The 20003-nt window shown below is 36.7% G+C and overlaps 1 protein-coding gene across 1 annotated transcript in view; it reads right to left on the reverse strand.

The window, feature by feature from the left end:
* Window positions 1-17995, reverse strand: part of cpb (F-actin-capping protein subunit beta) — a 102951-nt gene extending 84956 nt beyond the window's left edge. Inside the window, exons 1-2 of the mRNA XM_090399478.1 lie at window positions 17735-17995; window positions 1361-1450 (exon numbers count right to left, since the gene is read on the reverse strand). Coding sequence (XP_090255604.1) covers window positions 1361-1450; window positions 17735-17737 — 93 coding nt within the window. The 5' untranslated portion in view covers window positions 17738-17995. The remainder of the gene's footprint in view (window positions 1-1360; window positions 1451-17734) is intronic.
* Window positions 17996-20003: the final 2008 nt, after the last annotated feature.

Raw genomic sequence — 20003 nt, forward strand, 5'->3', positions numbered from 1 at the left:
TGGCACACACTCTGTTTGATCACATCAAAGCTTTTGTGCCAAGCTCAAAATTTGGGAGGCACAACTTGCAAAAAAAGCCAATTAACTCATTTTCAAATTCTCATTGAGTCCAACTGTTCGTCTCTTGAACATGCTAAAAAATTAGCCGTCTTGCGAAGAGAGTTTTAGTGATTTTTGTAACCAACAGTCTTCTTCAGATTTATTTTCAATGCCATTCAGTGTCAATGCTGCCGAAATGCCAGGCTCAGTACAAATGGAGCTGCTTGAACTCCAAAACAACTCTTATTTGAGAGAAAAATTATTCAATGTACCCTTGCTTACATTTTATAAAGACTACATTTCTGAGGACGCATTCCCTAATCTTTGCTGGCATGCTCTGAAGATGTGTGCTTTGTTAGGAAGCACATACTTATGTGAGCAGTTCTTCTCCAGAATGAAGCATGTGAAGTCCAAGACAAGAACTCAGATTACGGACCATCATCTCAAGAATACTCTGCGCATAGCAACTTCCAACATTGATGCCAACATCGACAAGCTGGTCAAGGAAAAACATTGCCAAGTTGCCCATTGACATTGTAAAAAATTAATGTTTTCTTCATTAAATTATTTTTTTTTTTCAAGTACTGATTGTATTTATTTATCATGAATGAACTAGACTCCTACCTACACTCTTAAAGCGGAGTTTGTTTATTTTTTATAGGATTTTGTGTAAAGTATCAAATGCACAGCATTCCTTGTGAATCTGGAAAGCATCTTACAATTCTAAATACCACAATATAGCTTAGTGGCTGCCCACGGTTTCATTGAAATTTTTAATGCGGCCCACACTGTCTGAAAGGTCGAAGACCTTTCAGGCCTATAAAGCTTTCTCTGATCTGGAGTATTTAATAATATGGTGAATACACCAATTTTCTATTGTATATAGGAAATATATGACTTCTGCATTGATTAAACCTGAGTCTGGTTCCCCACTGATAAGATCTAAATAAAGATTGAAACTAGTCTGTTTTTGATGGCCAACAGCCTCTATACATCTGTAGACTATTTGTGAAGATACTTAGCATTTAAATTCGGTTTGTATATGCTTGAATAACGTATTGAAACAAAAATATAATTTCTTATCATTCACAAAATGAAAAATTGTTATACAAACTTAACAATGAACTACTGGAAAATTCAAGAAAATATAAAACATTAATTTTTAATGTTTTATATTTTCAATTATGAAAATTTAAATTTTTTAGCAGAGAGTTGACTGCCTTTTGGGGCACTTATGGAATAAAGATAAGAATCAATTTAATTAATAGTTTCTATTCTATGTATGGTTTTAAAATAAATTACTATAAATCTTAATACTTACTATATCAATAAGATCACTAAGATTCTTTTCAATTTGTTGTGGAGGAAGCCTTCTCATCAAATCTAGCGCACAGTCTAGTTGTTGCTCAGTCTAAAATTAAAATTTAATTAAAAAAAAAAGAAGTATTACTTTCAATTATCAGATTAAAAAATTTACTTGTTCACGCACGCACACACACACGCACTTATTTATGTTGCTCCTATCCACAAAATTTATTTGCAAACCTACAGTACATTTTGTATCGTGGGTGGGCTAAGGAATTTTTTCCCCCTATTTTTATCACTTTATATATATATAAATACGTAAAAGTTGTAAAAATAGGAGGAAAATAAAAATCCTTAGCCAGCCCACGGTGTAAGACCACTGCCCTCCTAACTGAAGTGGCTTGAGAAAGTTTTGTGTTTGGCCTCTATAGAAGTAGCAAGGTTTCCTTGTTTATTGTTTGCCATCCACTTTACTCCAAACTGTGTCCTCTTCTTCACTCGTGGCATACAACTTACCATTGCTGCTAACAAATATTCTTTCACAATTTTCCACACACTAATGATATCCCGGCCTTCCAATTCCTCCCTCCATGAAACTTCCCCAAGTTGACGTCTTAGACGATTATAATCACCTGCTTTATAATTCCATATACATTCCCGTCTCTTTGATACTCCTGCATGTCTATTCAATTTCCAAGTCAAAACCATATGGTCACTCTCTCCAACTGGTGGGAGAGATGTCATCTCAGTTATTATCAACTCTTCTGATGCTATAACCAAATCCAAAACTCTTGAACCTCTTGTTCCCTCTATTACATGTTGCTTAAGACATTTGTCCCTTAAGAATTCTAGAAATTCCATTCCCTTATTGCTATATTCATCTTCCTCTCCCCAATTTATACTACTGTAGTTAAAATCTCCCATAACAATCATTCTTCTTGCACTTGCCAAACTCAACCGTCTAAACATCTCCTGGTCCCCACCCTCTGTGCTTCTAGGTCTGTAGCAACACCCCACTAAATATCCTGTCTTGCCCACCTCTACCTCACACCATATGTTTTCAAAATCATTAGTGTCACTGCCTTCCAAAGCCTCCACTCTTAGAGGACATAGGTCATCACTTATCATAAGCAGTACTCCACCACCACGCTTTCCCTTCCTATCTTGCCAAAAAATGCTGTACCCCCAGCGACTTCTATTCCTGTTATTATATCCTCTTCTGTCAACCACGTCTCAGTGATCCCAATAATTTTTGGCCAGGCTGATGCTATCTGCGCCACCAATTCCTCTCCCTTATTCCGGATACTCCTGGCATTAGTATAACACATATAAATGCCGTTGTTTCTATACCCAGGATTATCCCCTCTAGACTCCACTGGGCTCAGTGTTACCTGATGTTGTCCCCCTTCTCCCAAGTACCCATTCCCACAAGAGGCCACCCCTGCTACCATCCTCCCTGGGACACACTGACTCATTCAGAACAGCAATCTCTCCAGATGCCTACGTCTTTCCTCATTCAAATGTAAGCAGTCTCTTGCATACAATTCCTCTCTGTCCTCAAATGCACTCCAAGCATCCACATATTCCAGTCCTCTCTTGTCACACATTCTAGCTATTATGTCATTCAATATTACCGCTTTTCTGCTCAGCTCGTCATTATCATACCTAGGCAACACACACAATCTTTCCTCTCTCTGTCTTCAAGCAAAAATCTCATCTCTCTCGCTGCCCGACTTACATTACCACTCAAGTCATTTGTTCCTACCATCACAATCATAGTTACCAATAGAAATTCTGAAAGCAGGTGGTGTACCAATTATTATTAAGTAAAATTTATACATCATTCCTAAGACAGAAGAGAATACCAAAAAGTTGGAACAATGCTATCCTTATTATAGTTTTTAAAAAGAGAGACAGAGAAGATATTAAAAATTACCACTCTATCTCTCCTTTCAACAATATACAAAATTTTTACAAAAATCATTAGCAACAGAATACAAAACGTCTAGATTTTTGATAACCTCCAGAACAAGCAGGATTAAGAAAAAATAACAGCACCATTGATCACATATATGTAATAAGACAAATAATTGAAAAGACAAATGAATATCAAAAACCCTCAGGTCTAGCATTTATTGATTTTGAAAAGGCATTTGATTCAATCTCAACATTAGCTGTTTTAGAAGCTATTAAAAATCAAAGAATTGCAAAAACTTTCACTGATATACTTAGTTATATAAAAATTCAATTGCATCTTTACAATCAGGAACAGATATGAAATTTCCTATAAAAAAAAGGGTGTTAAATAGGGAGATGCCATTTTGCCTAAATTATTTACAATAGCCTTTGAAGAAATTTTTAAAAACCTGGAATGTAAAAATAGAGGAATTATAGTAAATGAGAAAGAACTAACTCACCTAAGATTTGTTGATGACATTATTCTTTTAGTTAGGAAACTCTGCAGAACTTCAACAAATGATCACTGAATTGAATGCAGAAAGTAAAAAGAAAGGATTAAATATAAACAAGGACAAAACAAAACTGATGTTTAATGCTGGCCTGGTTGGCCGAGTGGTTAGCATATCCACTCTCCAGCCAAAAGGTGGTGGATTCTAATCCTGCCGTGTGCATGGATGTTTGTGATTGTCTGCAAAAATACTAGTGATGGTGGTGGGCAGCAGATGGCATTGGTGTAGATGATGTGTTGGAGATGGAGAGTTGTAGTGTATGCCCTCCCTTAACGAGTCTTTGGACTCCCTGGAGGTGTCACATAATATAATAATAATAAATACATTACCAAAAAGCCAGTAAAAATGGAACAACAGGAACTAGGACAAAAGTAACAGTAGAGGATAACTGTAAAGAAATTATATGTAGAATTCAACTTGGTTGGATAGCCTTTGGAAAATGCCATGAAGCGGTCAAAGGAAACATCCCAATCTGCCTTAAAAGAAAAACATTTGACAGTTGTATACTTCTGATCGTGATATATGGAAGTGAAACATGAACTTTGACTAAAAAATTGACCAACAAGTTGAGGATTACCCAGAGGAAAATGGAAAGATCATTACTTGGTATTACTGTTCTAGATGGAAAGCACAATATTTGGGTGAGATAAATTATAACAGCCGTTAAAAGATCTGAATGGCAATGGGGAGGTCATATTGCAAGACGTAACACTCAAAAATGGACAAAGTTGATATCAGAATAGTATCCTAGAGATGAAAAGAGCTACAGGAAAACCAAAGAGATGGTGAGAGGATGAGATTAAAAAGATGGCTGGAAGTCAGTGGCATAGAAAGGCTAAAGATAGGAATGAATAGAGGACTTTGGGGGAGGTCTTCATCCAAAAGTGGACAGAAAATGGCTGCTGATGATGTGGAAAAAGAGTGCTCGTGGAAGACCTTATAAAGAGAAAGCAAGATGCACATATTAAGATCAGCATGGAAATGTCTCTGGAAATACCAGAGGGGAAAATGATCTCCTGGTAGATCAAGAACTTCTTGGGTTGATGATTTAAAGAAAGGGATGAGTAACACAAGCTAGAGCTGGCAGTGTCTAAGTCCGTTTCTGTTTAATATTGTGATGGAGGTGGTGACGGAGGAGGTGAGAGAAGATGCGCCTTGGACAACGTTGTATGCAGATGACATCTTGCTGTGTGCAGATTCAAGAGAAAAAGCGGGAACTAAACTGGAAAGATGGAGAAAAGTACTGGAAGAGAGAGAGAGAGAGATGAGACTCAGCAGAAGTAAGATATATAAGAGTATATGTGTTGCACAGTGGGCGGTGGCCAGGAGACAGATCTGGAGCTAGAAGGAAATGTCATCAGGAAGGTGAGGAAATAACAGCTCCCTTTAGATACTTAAAGTCCCTCACCTTCCTGATGAGGGACTTTAAGTAACTAAAGTCCCTCAAATCTTTAAGACTTCCTTATCTTCTTCCACTGTTGTACTTAGGTTCAACAGTGGAAGAAGATGGAGCAGCTGAGAAGGAAGTATGATGCAGGATACAAGCAGGTTGGAGGAACTGGAGGGAGATGGCTGGAGTGTTATGTGATAAGAGGGTACCGATCAATCTGAAAGGCAAAATCTATAGGACAGTAGTGAGGCCAGCTATGACGTATGCTATGGAAACTGTGGCCCTGAGGAAAAATAACATCAGCAGGATGGAAGTAGCAGAGATGAGAATGCTTAGGTGGATGTGAGGTGTGACCAGAAAGGATCGTCTGAGAAATGACTATGTGAGGGGAACAGTGAAAGTTACGAACTTAGGAGCGAAGATACAGGAGGCAAGGTTGAGATGGTTTGGTCATGTGATGAGGAGGGAGGACAAATGTGTGAGAAGAAGGGTCATGCAGATAGATGTGCAAGGAAGGAAGAAACGTGGGTGGCCAAAGAAGAGATGGAGGGAGCTGGTAGAAGAGGACTTGAGGATGAAGAACTTGGATGTGGTGACAGCCCAAGACAGGAGGATGTGGAGGAGACTCATCATCAACAGTGACCCCACTTAAGTGGGAGATGCTGCAGAAGAAGAAGATGAGTAACACAAGGTATTGCAAGATTAAAAGGATGGCAGAGGAATGGACACTCTGGCATACCATGATTGCTAACTTTCAGTTTGGAAAAGCTACTTAAGAAGAATGTGGCAATCCATGTATGCATCTTCATTTCTTAACTAATGCATTAGACACCTTGTTATAATAAGTAAACTGTTAAAACATGATCATTCTTTAGCCCATGGTGTCTATTAAAACAAATGCCATTGTTGTTGTCAACCCAATTCTGAATCATGGGCCTCACTAATCTCTCTCTAATACTTTAACTCCAGACACAGATTGGTTTATAATTCAAAGCCTTAGTTTTTATCACCTCCCTTTATGGAGAGAAACAATTTTGTCCCAACATAAGACTTGTTAAAAAAACAACAAAAAAAGTATGTTAAAACTCTGTTAACTCCCTGGAACATTCCATCAAAACACAGTGATATATCATCAAGTCCTACAGTCTTATTAACACTAAATTTACTCTCAATTCCCCGTATACCTCCTCTACTCTTTACACTGTACTCAGGTTCTGCATAAATGTCACATTCACAAAGATGAAATGCCTTTATGAACAGCTCATTTAATATCTGAACTGTATCCTCTTCACTAGTTATTCTACTATTTTCACTAACCAATATCATATTTCATCTTTTTTCTTTTAAACTGTGAAAGGCATTCATTCACCTCACGTCCTCGCTGCAGCACTGTGATTTCATGTGCACGCATAGCCATTTCCGCTCCCTTGCTCTTCCTCATATAACTGATTATTTTCATCTTGTGTTGCTTCTATAATGCCTTCTTTCAGACTGCATGACTCACTTCTTCTTTCACCCATTGCACTTATTTAACCTCCTGACTCTTGAAATACATTCAGACATACTCAGCCAGTTAGTTATTGAGTAGGGCCCAAGCAGCAATAATCTCTTTTCCATCTAATTCCTGACTGAATGACATACCTACAAGCTAAGGCTAGTGATTATAAAAGTTTTTCATAATCATGTATATCCTGTTCTCAAAGCAGTCCTCATATGGCTGGCCACAACCCAGGTTACTCTCACACAACAGAAGGAACCCTCTTAAAATTTTGGGCAAATGAACTCACTCAATCTATGCAACAATATCATTATCCTTATTTCAGATACTTCTAGCATATAAACAAACATAATAGCTCATTTCTGGTTCTATAACAAATTCCACGGAGACCACTTCTCAGATGTGGGCTCCTCCATAGTCCCAGCCATTCTCTCACATCCTCCTTACACAGCTTCCAGAGATTGTTGTTCTATCCCTGTTTCCCTCCATTCCATGAAAAATTCTTGAATATTAATCTGATAATATCACCCCTCCAACTACTATTCCCCAGATTGTAAATAGCAGTCCCCCAATTTGTCATCAAACCCGACTAGTCTTCTTAGGCTTTTCCCAGCACATAATCTCATACCCTTAAAATGGTGGCCAGAATTGTTCAAAGCAATTAACATGTGACCTGAACAAGACATTATACAATGGAACTATGACATTATTACTCTTTACTTCTAATGTCTACGTTGTCCTCACAATAAATGCCATAACCTATTGTGTAAGTTCACAATGCTAAACTTGAGAAATTCAATAAATTTTAGGTCCCCTTTTCCATCACCACTTTCTGGATGTCATCACCATGGCTCCCTCCACTCAAAATTTCTCCACCAATCATATACTCTACATCTCATCCTTGCCTACCAAATATTCGAAACCTGTCTGGGTGGTGACTCTTTCCATCAGTGCATTAAGGAAAGAGTCACTACCCAGACAGGTTTCGACCTTTATTGAGGTCTCATCGTTACTGAGGTCTGGCAAGACCTCAATAAAGGTCGAAACTGGTCTGGGTAGTGGCTCTTCCCTTAATGCATAGCATTATACATGTCCACAAGGAGATGTGCTCTGCATTATGGGAGATACTAAGACAAGGAGTGATGAGAGCTTGGTCCACCTTTACCACGAGTTGCCTCAGTCCTGAAGATACTTCAGGTGCAAACTTTGTTTGCTTACACTTGAATAAAGGATTAAACTAAATTTATTATAACAGTAACACAACCTGTCCTATCCAACAGAATAATGGATAATCCTCACGATCCTTATACCCTTGATTTTTTAGGCAATTCTTCTTCAAAATATATTGCACATCAGTTTTTCTCCTGACAACTGAGAAAGTAACCTTGACCAAGTTTCATTTACTACAGAATGTCCTTTCCCAGGCCACTATCCATGATGATCATGATTTTTTACTTTCTTCCTCAGGGTGATTACTGTTGCTGCTCTACTGATACAAAGAGCTGCTATGACCAAATAACTGAAATAAGGGTCACTACCTAAACCGGTTTCGAACTTTATTGAGGTCCCATCAGTGGGAGCAAGACCTCAATAAAGGTCGAAACCGATTTGGGTAGTGACCCTTCCCATAATGCATAGCATTATACATGTCTGTAAGGATATGTGCTTTGCATTATGCGATACTAAGGTAAGTGATGTGAAGTCAATAGCCTCTGTACATGAGGTGCCCAGTTGTGAACTTACTTCACACACAAACTTTGTTTGCTTACACTTGGATAAAGGATTAAACCAAGAATATAATTTCTTTTCATCTTTAACTTCCTTTATGAAGTTTATTATCTTCTGTGTCTGCACGGTTAGCCTAGTGGCTTTGCACTTTGCAACCATATGTCTGGGGAAGGAGTGTCCTAGGTTCGATTCCTGTTGCTGACGTGAGGAGCTTAAGGATCTTCCTCAGCCATAGCCAAGTTAGCTGGTCTTGGGCGTGACAGCAGGGTTTCCCCCCCAGTTTATCTGGGGTTTTTCATCCCACACAGCAGGCAAACCAGCCGTGAACACACACACAGATCTACAGTCATAAATACTTAACCCCCCATGAGGGGGGGGGCTCAACTCGCCCAAATGGGGACGGGGGAGAAAAGGGAGGAAACTCCATATGAATAAATAAATAAATTATCTTCTATGGCATTCCTTTGTTTTGAAGTGCACTCCACACACAATCTCTAGCAATGGAATCAAAGGTTTTTTCATAATCCACAAACAGCAAATATAAAGGAGAGTTAAATTCACCTGACTGTTTTATTATTATTCTTAAGGTACTGTGGCCAATGATCTGTTTGGCCTACAACAAGATTGTTCTCTCCTCATGCCGCCCTCTAAAATAACAAAGATTCTTGAAAGAATAATGTTGCAGAAAATTTTGTTAATAATACATAGCAGCTTATTCTCATGAGCTGACATTGATGAGTACGGGCATGGCAAACCCAAGATACCCAAGCTAGACCTGATCTTACTTCATACAATATACACTTGGTATATCCTATCTGGAGACTGGTCTTCTACTCGTCTTTCCCTCTACTTTCTCTCTCTCTCTCTCTCTCTCTTACTTCTTATTCCCCCCCCCCCAGTGCTATTAGAGCAACTCGAGGGCGAGGGGGTGACTCTTTCCTCTCAAACTGTAGTTTCCACTATCTACTAAAAAAAAAGCAGCTGAATTCAGGTCAAGGAGTGGTGGTTGACACTTGACGAAAACTTAACTATTGAAACAGAATGAATTCTAACCAACCTAAAGATACATGCCGGCTCGACCGTCGCCCGGTCAAACAAGGGTCGCACCCACTATTAGGGAACCAAGATAGTGAAGGCGAAAAATATGTTACTGGAACAAAACATCACCTAATAGACAGGAAAAATATAACAAGCATAGGAACATGGAATGTAAGAACTCTTCACCAGTGTTAAATTGTGAATGAAGCTATGTTATGTAATTTATTATTTTTCATTCACATTTAACATTGCTTATTAAATATTAATCATGGTTTATATAAAATTGTTTATTATTCCTTGATTAAGAATTACTAATTAAATATTTATTTAAAACCTGACCTATTATTAGTTTATAAAATAATAATATGTTTAGAATCTTGCATAACTAAAAATATATGGTGTAACGTAAAGTGTTATTTTATATTTAACTGTATACGTAATCAAAAAGTTGAAGAAATAGTTTAAATATTATATTGTTCTTATTTGTGAAATATTTAATGTTATGTAATCACTCATGTAGCAGTAATATAGCATACATTACATTGGCGAAATGTTTACGCTTAGTCTATTGTCATGGAAACGCACGCGTAAACAACCACGAGTGGAGTAGAGCGTGGCGTTCGAACGTAAGGTGGGAGTGAAGGTCATATAGAGAGATAGAGAAAGCAGGAAGAGAAGGAAAGTCAGAGATAAGACAAGGAAGGAAGAGAAGAATTATTATTAAGCGAGGGAGGAGAGAGTTTTGCGGAACCAAAGGGAGGCAGCATACAAGTAAAGAAGTAGAAGAAGATTATAGAATCCATAGGGGAGAAATTCATGAAAATAGTGTTCGGAAGTGAACCAATAAGTAGTGAATCATAAAGTTTAATATTATAAGCGAAGTCAGCTGTTGTTATGTAGAAAAGTTAATGTCGTAATCAGATAAAAAGGAAACTGGACAGTCAATGCGAAAATTCTGATTAGTTCCAGTTAATCTGGATTACGATTTAATTCTATGTTGCCCTAGGAAGGAGTTTTGATTACTTGGAGAAAAGTGAACAAGAGAAGATATCAGTACTTAATCACTGTTGTTTGGAATAGTGAAGTGCGACTAACAGTAGTACAGTTTAAACTTGGAGAATTTTTATTATGTGTGTTCCGCTAATGTTAATTAAGTTAATTCAAAAGTGCTCTCTCAATAATTTGATGTATTGAAGAATTTGTCTGGTAAGAGTAGTTGTATAAGTTTGTCTATTTTAGCATTAACTGTAATATATCTCCGATGCTCAAGGTCCGGAATATATTTGCTTGGAATATTGCTTACGTAGTTTATTGCCTGCTGTGAATATAAACATTGAGCTGATAGATTTGTGAAGACTGAATAAATGTGAAGTTATGTTAACTTGAGATAAGAAGATTTGTGTTTTTGAGACTGTGAATTGTATATGAAAGTTAGAACAATGAATTAGCATGAGCGACCTAAGAAGATGTGTTAAGTTAATTGTATAGTTCCATTTTAAAATAGAGTTTTTGTATTTGTTAACCATATCATATATTAAATGTTTTATTTTGTTGATCTAAATATTGTGTTTGCCTGAATTCCTTATTATTGCACCGTTCATAAATATTCGAATCTTGCGGGAACCCCAAGTAAAAATGATAGTAAATGATTCGGCCTAATGAGATGACTGCTAACCTAATTAAGAATTGATCCTACTATTTATATAGACTAATCTAAGAATAGGGTGGCGCAGTATAAATATAAATTTCCCTACTTTTGGATCGGTGATCTCTTCTCAATTAGTTATTTTATTCATAAAAGTGACTTAAGACTAGATGGATTTAGAACACGACATGAAGAAAGTCGTCACGACACCAGGAAGGAGCATTGGAAATACTACTGTATTTCCAATGCTCCTTAATGAATTAGACAACTACCGATGGGAAGTGATTGGACTCTGCGAAACCAGATGGACTGGAAAAGGAGAATTCCACCATGGACAGTACAAAATCTTAACTTCAGGCAGGGAGAACAATAAACACCAAGAAAGAGTAGCACTTATATTAAAACCAAAGGCTCAAAACTCTCTATTGTCCTACAATCCTATCTCACCTAGGATAATTAAAGCAAGATTTAAAACATCAATCGGATCACTAACTATTATTCAAGTATACTCACCAACTTCGACATCAGAAGACATTGAGGAGTTCTATATAGATATGCAAAAAAGCAGTACAGCAGACATCAAGTCAAGATCTCCTAATTGTAATGGGGGACTTAAACGCAAAAGTAGGCAAAGACTGGGATTCCTGGCCAAGAGTAATCGAAAAGTTTTGGTATCGAGAAAGCAATGAACGTGGCAAAATACTGCTAAACTTCTAGTCAAATAGTATACTAACAATAACCAACACTCTCTTTAAACATCCAAAACCCCAAAGAAAATGGACATAGATATCAGACAGACAAACTAAGAATATGATAGACTATATTATTGTAAACCAAAGATGGAAATCAAGTATCCTAAACTGCAGATCCTTCTCTGCAGATTGTGGATCAGACCATAAGCTAGTATTAGCAAACCTAAGAAGTTAAAATCTGGAAGCACTTTCAGAGTCAAAAGGAGACTGAATGTAAAAAAATTACAAGACAACAATATTCAAAGAAAATATCAACTAGAACTAAATAAAAACTGAAGGAACTACCAAAACAGAATATAAACATCGAAGAACATTGGTGCAAATTAAAGGAAATATTATTAAATTCGGCAGAAAAAACAATAGGTTACACAGAAAGAGGAAGTAAAAAGGATTAGATCTCGAATGAAGTAAAAAGGATTAGATCTCGAATGAAGTAAAAAGGTTAAATGATCAAAGGAAAAGCATAAAACTAAAACAGAACTATAACAGAAATGAATATAATAGATTAACCAGAGAAATTAGAAAACTAGTTAAAAGAGACAAGAATAACTGTTAGAAGAAAAATGCAAAATGGCAGAAAAGCTATCAAAAGAAAATAACCTGTATGGATTATATAAACAAATAGACCAAATTAGTAAGACACGGACAACAAAAATTATAATGATCAAAAACAAAGAGGGACAACTAATTGAAAGTAAAACAAAAAGAATGGCCAGATGAGAAGAATACTTCAAAGATTTATATAATAAAAACAGCTCCCAGGATATTACGATTCCAACCACTGAAATGGAAGAGGAAAGAAATATCTTTACCAAAGAAATAATAGCACACAGCATAGAAAAACTCAAAACTAGGAAAGTACCTGGCATTGATCAAATACATGCAGTATTCTTAAAAGCAGGAAAGGAACAACTTTTGAAACTATTAAAAACATTATTTGAAAGGATCTACAAAAAAGAAGCAGTGCCTACTGATTGGACCAAATCAGTCATAACTCCTATATACAAAAAAGGAGATAAAACAGAATGCAATAATAACAGAGGCATTAGCCTCCTCAGTATTCCAAGTAAGGTTTTTACAAAAGTACTCCAAAAACAAATTAAGCCATATATAGAACTGGCACTAGGAGAAGAACAAGCCAGTTTCAGACCAGGGCGAAGCACAATTGATCAACTATTCACCTTAATAGGGATCCCAGACATCCCATAAAATACGGGATCGTCCCGTTTTTGGCTAATGTGTCCCGTTGTCCAGAGAAAACTCTTCAGGACAGCTTGTTGTCCCATATTTTAGAGTTCAAGACTGAATAACAAAATCAATGAGTTACAATTTCTATTCTATTACAAACATCGCTCTCCGTCATTACAGGAAACTGTAGACGAATTGTTATTTTCTCAAGGCGAGTGATGGCAACACTGCAACAATGATAAGTTTTGTATCTATAATAGTACGTAAAAAATTATTTGAAAGTAACTTAAAGTGGCTTAATGAAAATATGCAGCCTAACAATTTGATTTACTATTTGTTTACTTATACTTAGTAAAGTGTGTGCATAGTAAACCTTACTATGCACACAGTTGAAAAGTTAGAATCATTTTGTAAGACTGGCATATGTGATGGATGCGCATACTAAACTTTCAACCTCAGTCATAAGTGTCCCGTATTTTTTTCCAATGTATCTGGGAACCCTACTTAAGACAGCTAAAAGAAAAGACACTAGAGTACAACCAAAGTTGCTACATAAATTTCATAGACTTTCAGCATTTGATTCAATCCATAGAAGAGAACTATGGAAAACTATGGAAGAATTTAGAATTCCCAACAAAACCATAAGAATAATAAAGAATCTGTATGAGAAATCTGAAAGTGCAATACGAATGGAAGACGCCTTAACCAACTGGTTCCACGCAGAGTAAGACAGGGATGCAATCTGTCACCAAACCTGTTCAATCTTACACTTGAAGCAACCAATAAGGCCTTAAACAATGAAGACTCTGGAATCAAAATATATGGGAAAAATGTGACAAATTAAAAATTTGCAGAACGACATTGCATTACTTGCAAGCACAGAAGAAAATCTATAGTGAATTTCTGATAAAATAAAGGAGTGTATAAAATCTGGATTAAACATAAATATAGACAAAACAAAAATTATGCAAATAGGAAAAAGAAGCACCAATCTTAAAATGGAAATTGATAGTAAGAATATAGAGCAGGGATCCCAGATGTCCCATAAAATACAGGATCGTCCCATTTTTGGTAGGTAGAAAACTTCACCTATCTTGAAGGAGTTATTGAGTAGAATGGTGAAATTATAAAAGATATAAACAGATGAATCAGTCAAGCATCCCAAACTTTTGGATGACTTAATAAAATGTGAAAGTCAAGAGACATCAAACAAGTAACAAAAGTAAGAATCTATGAAACAATGGTCCTCCCAATACTCCTCTATGGAAGTGAATGCTGGAATCTCAAAAAGGCTGAAGAGAAAAAATTATTAGTTACTGAAATGGGTTGGCTAAGAAGATTACTTGGAGTATCTCAGCTGGATCGACTAAGAAACAAAGACATAAGGAAACGTTTAAACAAAAAATAACAATAATAGAGAAAATCCAAGAAAGAAGACCACGATGGTTTGGCCATGGGAACAGAAAGACTACCATCTAAAGCCCTGAATACAATGATGGAAGGTAAAAGATCCAAAGGACAGCTCAGAATTAGATGGATAGACAAAATAAACTAGGACCTGAAAACCAAATCACAACAAGTGACACCAAACTGGACAGAATTGTTCGGACTCTCCCAGGACAGACAGAAGTGGAAAGAGTTCATTCGGCCTCATCATCATCCACATAGATGATGGAAGAGAGAAGAAGAAGAAGAAGACATAGCAGGTTTATGTCTCCAATTATTATGGTTTCCTAAATCACCTTTCTTTGGTACTTTTACTATTATTCCTAAATTCTAATCACTAGGGAATGTCTCTTTTCCACAAATATCTTGGAATGGTGGTTAGAGCTTATCTGTGATAGTTATGAGGTCAGTTTTTAGAAGTTCTGCAGTGATACCATCATGTCTGCAAGTTTCCCATTTCTTTGATAACTTTTTTTTTTTTTTTTTTTTAAATCTCCAATATAGATGGTGGGCTGGTATATATTTTAATTCATCTACTCCTTTTTTATTAATTTTTTTTTTTTTTTTTTGCATTCTAATCACTTCTATTATTTAAGATTCGACAGAAATGCTGTCTCAACCTTTACAGTTGTTTTTCTGCCAATATTAGAATTTTTCCACTGAGATCCTTCACTAAGACATTCTTTTGCATGGCTTCTCCAAATGGACTTCTTATAATACTATATCATTCTCTATTATTATACTTGTCTGCAGCTTGTTGTGCTCTTGATGCCAGTTCTTCAAACCATTGCCATTTAACCCTTCTAGCATGCCTTTTTATTTAAAATATTATATATATCTTTAATTTCATTTTCCTTTTGGAGAGTATTTCTCATATTCTCTTCTCCATCAAAATAACTATCTATATTTTCCCTTAACTTTATTTTAAATTCATTACAATATTGCCAAATTACTTTTGTAATTTGGCAATATTATATTCTCATCTATTAATTCTTTTCTCCTGATGAATATTTAGAACACATAACTGCACAGATCAATTATCAGGTGATGATCTGAGCTAACATCAGCACTTTTTATTATAGACATCTAATAACATTTTCCTCAACGTTTGGCCTGTGTAGCTCAGTAGAAGTGGCGTTTGCTTTCTACAGCGCTTGACCGCACGAAGAAAGGGTTTGGTGGTTCAAATCTAGTCGCCGACTAGAGGAAATTTTTCTAAGCCTTTTTTCGACCGGTTCCCGAGTTAGTCGATCTCTGGCACGGGCAAGCGGGTTTTTCCTCCCGGAAACTCGGGTTTTTCGTCCCGTAAACTCAAGAAAATCGACCGCAGAACCCACATTATTTTCAGACATTAAATATATTGTGTTAAGGTTAGGGACCACGAGATGGCGGCACATTTGAGCCGTCTCTCTTCACTGTGTACCGCTTAATTAGTGATAGCCTTGGGCCATCTATCTCCGATTGGTACCAGTGGAGATTGAACTGCCCACTCAGTCTCCAAAAGTTAGATAGGGCTAAATGGCCTCGCCTACTCCCGTATACGGGAATAAAAAGGCGTTAGCTGATTTTTTTTTTTTTTTTTTTCAACGTTTGGCTGATGCCAATATGATCTATTTGATTGTGTTTTGTCATCTGGTGACACCTAGGTTACTTTTATGTATTCTCTTATGCTGGAGGATTATGGCACCCATTACTAAGTCATATTTGCCATGAAGTTCCACCAATAATTTATCGACTACATTTCTCTCACCCAAACCATGCTTACCCATTACCTTCTCCAGCCTCTCATTATTTGTACTAACTTTAGTGTTAAAGTCATCCATGAAAAGTGCACTCATAATCATGTGTCATTATCAAGGTCTGTAAAACTTTTCTTTTTCTTCATAGGGTGCATTTTTAGTTAGGACATAGCACTACAACTCTTAGCCTTCCAAATTTAGTTTTAAGATTTACTGTAATTTGTACTAAACTGGTTCCCATCCAATCACTGCTTAACTAAATATTTTGCTCATGAGAATTCCAACTTCATGTTGATGTGCATCGGTTATATTAGGCATCCCTGAATAAAGAAATACATTCCCATTAAGGCAATTTATTCTACCAGTACTATTCCATCTTTCTTCACTAATCCCCAATAATTCAATCATAGATTTTCCCATCTTGTTTCTTACTTGCTAGCTTTCCTGTTTGATACTGTTTTAACATTCCAGTGGCTGATTCATGTCCTAATTTTCCAAGCTTCAGTCTGCTGGTGATACCTGGTCATCAGAGCCTCATTTGTGATAACGGGTTCTACCAAAAGAAGATGATGAGGGTAGTATTCGAGTAGGAGAGACTATACGTTATATACCATGAAGTAGGGTGCATTTTTTGACCTCGCCTTTATTCCAGATGCAGTTGATATTTATCCACTGCACTATATATTTATCATAGTGCGGTGGACAAATATCATATATTTATCATGAGCAGCGGCAGCATATAAGATGAGTCTACCACAAACTGTTACAGATCAGGGATTAAATAATCCCTAGACCACCCACAACTAGTGAACACAGTATTTCTCCTATGACTGCTTAACGCCTTCAACAGTTTCACACATACATTCATGTTGGTTGCAAAGACTACCCATGCCAATAAATGTTGTAGTTTCTCTAATCTCCTTGCAACACAGAAACTTCACCAAAGGGGCCAAAACCCAGATGCTCTGTAATGATGGTGTATTCTGCAAAATAATTTATAACAGTGATTTCACATTATGCTTCTGATCCAGTCAGTGACTTCAAGAGAATGAATTTGCGTTTCACTAACATTAGTATTTGATTAAAAAGTCGACGATATTCTCAAATATATAATTTCACTTCAAAAGGGGAGGTAAAAGATACAGAAGCAAATGGAATTCAGAACTCGGGTTTAATTCCATTAAAATATAGAAATAAATTTACTAACGTACAATAAATATCAATAAAAGTATTACTATATATCGTACTGATAATTCCTGTTGTTAACTTCTTGTTGAGATACCCCAAAATCGTTTAGTGAAGTCAAGAAGTTCAAGCTGTGTGTGTGTGTGTGTGTGTATATATATATATATGTATGTATGTGTGTATGTATATATATATATATATATATATAAACAACACATACTTCACTTGCTGGAAAGAGGGGGTGAGATTATGTTTGTGTGTGTACTCAATAAACAGGTCAATAGCATAAACATCATTTGCTGTTTTCACTTACCATTCTGCTAAACTGAGAGTGCTGCTATTGAAGTAAAAAAAACCAAAATGCAAATATTATTTAATATACGATTCTGTAATTCGTAAAACTGAAATGATTAATAAAACACAAAGGATAAAGCATTAAATAACTCGGAATTAACCAGCCGGTTAAAAACGTCATAATCTCCACCCTCAGGAAGCGTAACTATATAAATGATTTCTTTTCAGAAAATGCGATACGAACTGTTGTCAATAATGAAATGTTGTCAAATATTGGGATTTAAATTTTTACTACTTCAGATCCTAGCATTAAATTGAAAAATAAAATATATAGTATATAAGGAAACAAATAATGAAATCTTCGGCGTGTTAAAACCATTATTTATGGGAGAGAAAAAAAAACTGAAAAAAAAAATAAAAAAATAAAAAAATGAATAAATATATATATATATATATATGTATATATATATATTATTATTATTATTATTATTATTATTATTATTACGGAAAACTCCAGGGAGTCATTAGACTCATCGAGGGAGGCCCTAAATCATATTCATCACAACTATTTGACATTCATACAGTATCTATCATACCTCGCCTTAAACTCATTCACTGTCACAGCATCCACCACAGACTCAGGGAGCGCATTCCACTCATTCACTACTCTAAAAGTAAAGAACCCAGCTCTAACACCTTTACTAACCACACTTTTGCCCAGTTTCCATGGATGTCCCCTAGTCCTCCCACAACCAGCCCTGTTCTCAAAAATATCTTCTGAATTAATTTTATAGAAACCCTTCAGTAATTTGAATGTCTCAATCATATCTCCCCTTCTCCGCCTATCAACCAATTTTTGCAACCCACAAATCCTCAACCTGTTCTCATACGGTTCATTCCACAGACCTGCTATCATCTTGGTCACTCGCCTCTGGATCTTCTCCACCTCCTCCCCATCAAGAAGAAACCTAGGTGACCAAATCTGAGCACAGTAGTCTAGGTGGGGTCTTATCAAGGCTCGATACAGAGGAACAATAACCTGCTTGTCTCTGCTTGTCAACGTATTCTTCAGCAACCAAGTGATTTGATGAGCTGTTTTGGTCACTTTTGCAATGTGTACCCTAAATTTCAATTCCTTATCTACCAACACTCCTAAATCTCGTGCCTCATCAATTTCCTGGAGCACGGTTCCACCAATGCAGTAAGCTGCCGCCAATCTTTTCACCCCAAAATGCATAACCTTACATTTTGCCACATTAAACTGACATCCATTCTCCTTAGCCCAGACCTCCAATCTATCCAAATCATCCTGCAAAATTTTGACGTCATCTGCATTCACTATTGCCCTACCCAACTTCGCATCATCCGCAAACAAATGAACTGTTCCTCTCAGATCATTTCCTATATCATTTATGAACAAATTAAACAGCAGTGGTCCAAGAACAGATCCTTGTGGCACACCACTAGTCACAGGCCGTCTTGTGGACTCTACTCCCGAGTAAACCACTCTCTGATATCTCTCCGTCAACCACCCTCCTATCCATCTCACCAACCCTATGTCCATTCCCATATGCTGCAATTTACTGATTAGAATTCCATGTGGAATCCTGTCAAAGGCCTTGGCAAGGTCCAGTAGAATCACCGTAAACCCATTACCCTTATCCAGTTCAGCCGTCACTGTGTTATAATACGTGAGCAAGTTACTGAGGCATGACCTACCCTTCACAAAACCATGCTGTCCCCGATACAGTATCCCATTTTCTTCTATCCAATCTGGTATTTTCCTCTTGACTATTTTCTCTAAGACCTTGACAATGATTCCTGATATGCTAATCGGTCGGTAATTTACTACAGCAGTCTTGGAACCACCTTTATGCAGTGGAACTATTCTCCCCTCTTTCCACCCGCTCGGGACTAACCCAGACCCGAGACTCAAATTAAACAAAATGGTCAAGGGTACTGACAATTCTTTAGCTGCTTCTCGTACAACACGAGCTGGTATACCATCCAATCCCACAGATGTATTGACATTGAGGTTATGCAATAAACTACTCACCTCCACTTCATTAACCACAATTCCCGTATAATCTACTGGTTTATTCGTTTCTGCAATGTCACCACCTGGATGATATACTTTTGCAAAGTGCTCACTCAGTAACTCAACTATCTCAACTGATTCAGTTACCTCCCTACCATCGGCATTCTTTAAAATCAATCTGCCATGTACATTTTTCCTTTTACTTGCTACATATCTAAAAAACTGTTTAGGATTCTCTTTAGCCTGCATG

This window comes from Typopeltis vanoorti, chromosome 1 (genome assembly GCF_054136105.1).
Source record: "Typopeltis vanoorti isolate ZY-2024b chromosome 1, IOZ_Tvanoo_1.0, whole genome shotgun sequence".
In the NCBI taxonomy this organism is placed as follows: Eukaryota; Metazoa; Arthropoda; class Arachnida; order Uropygi; family Thelyphonidae; genus Typopeltis; species Typopeltis vanoorti.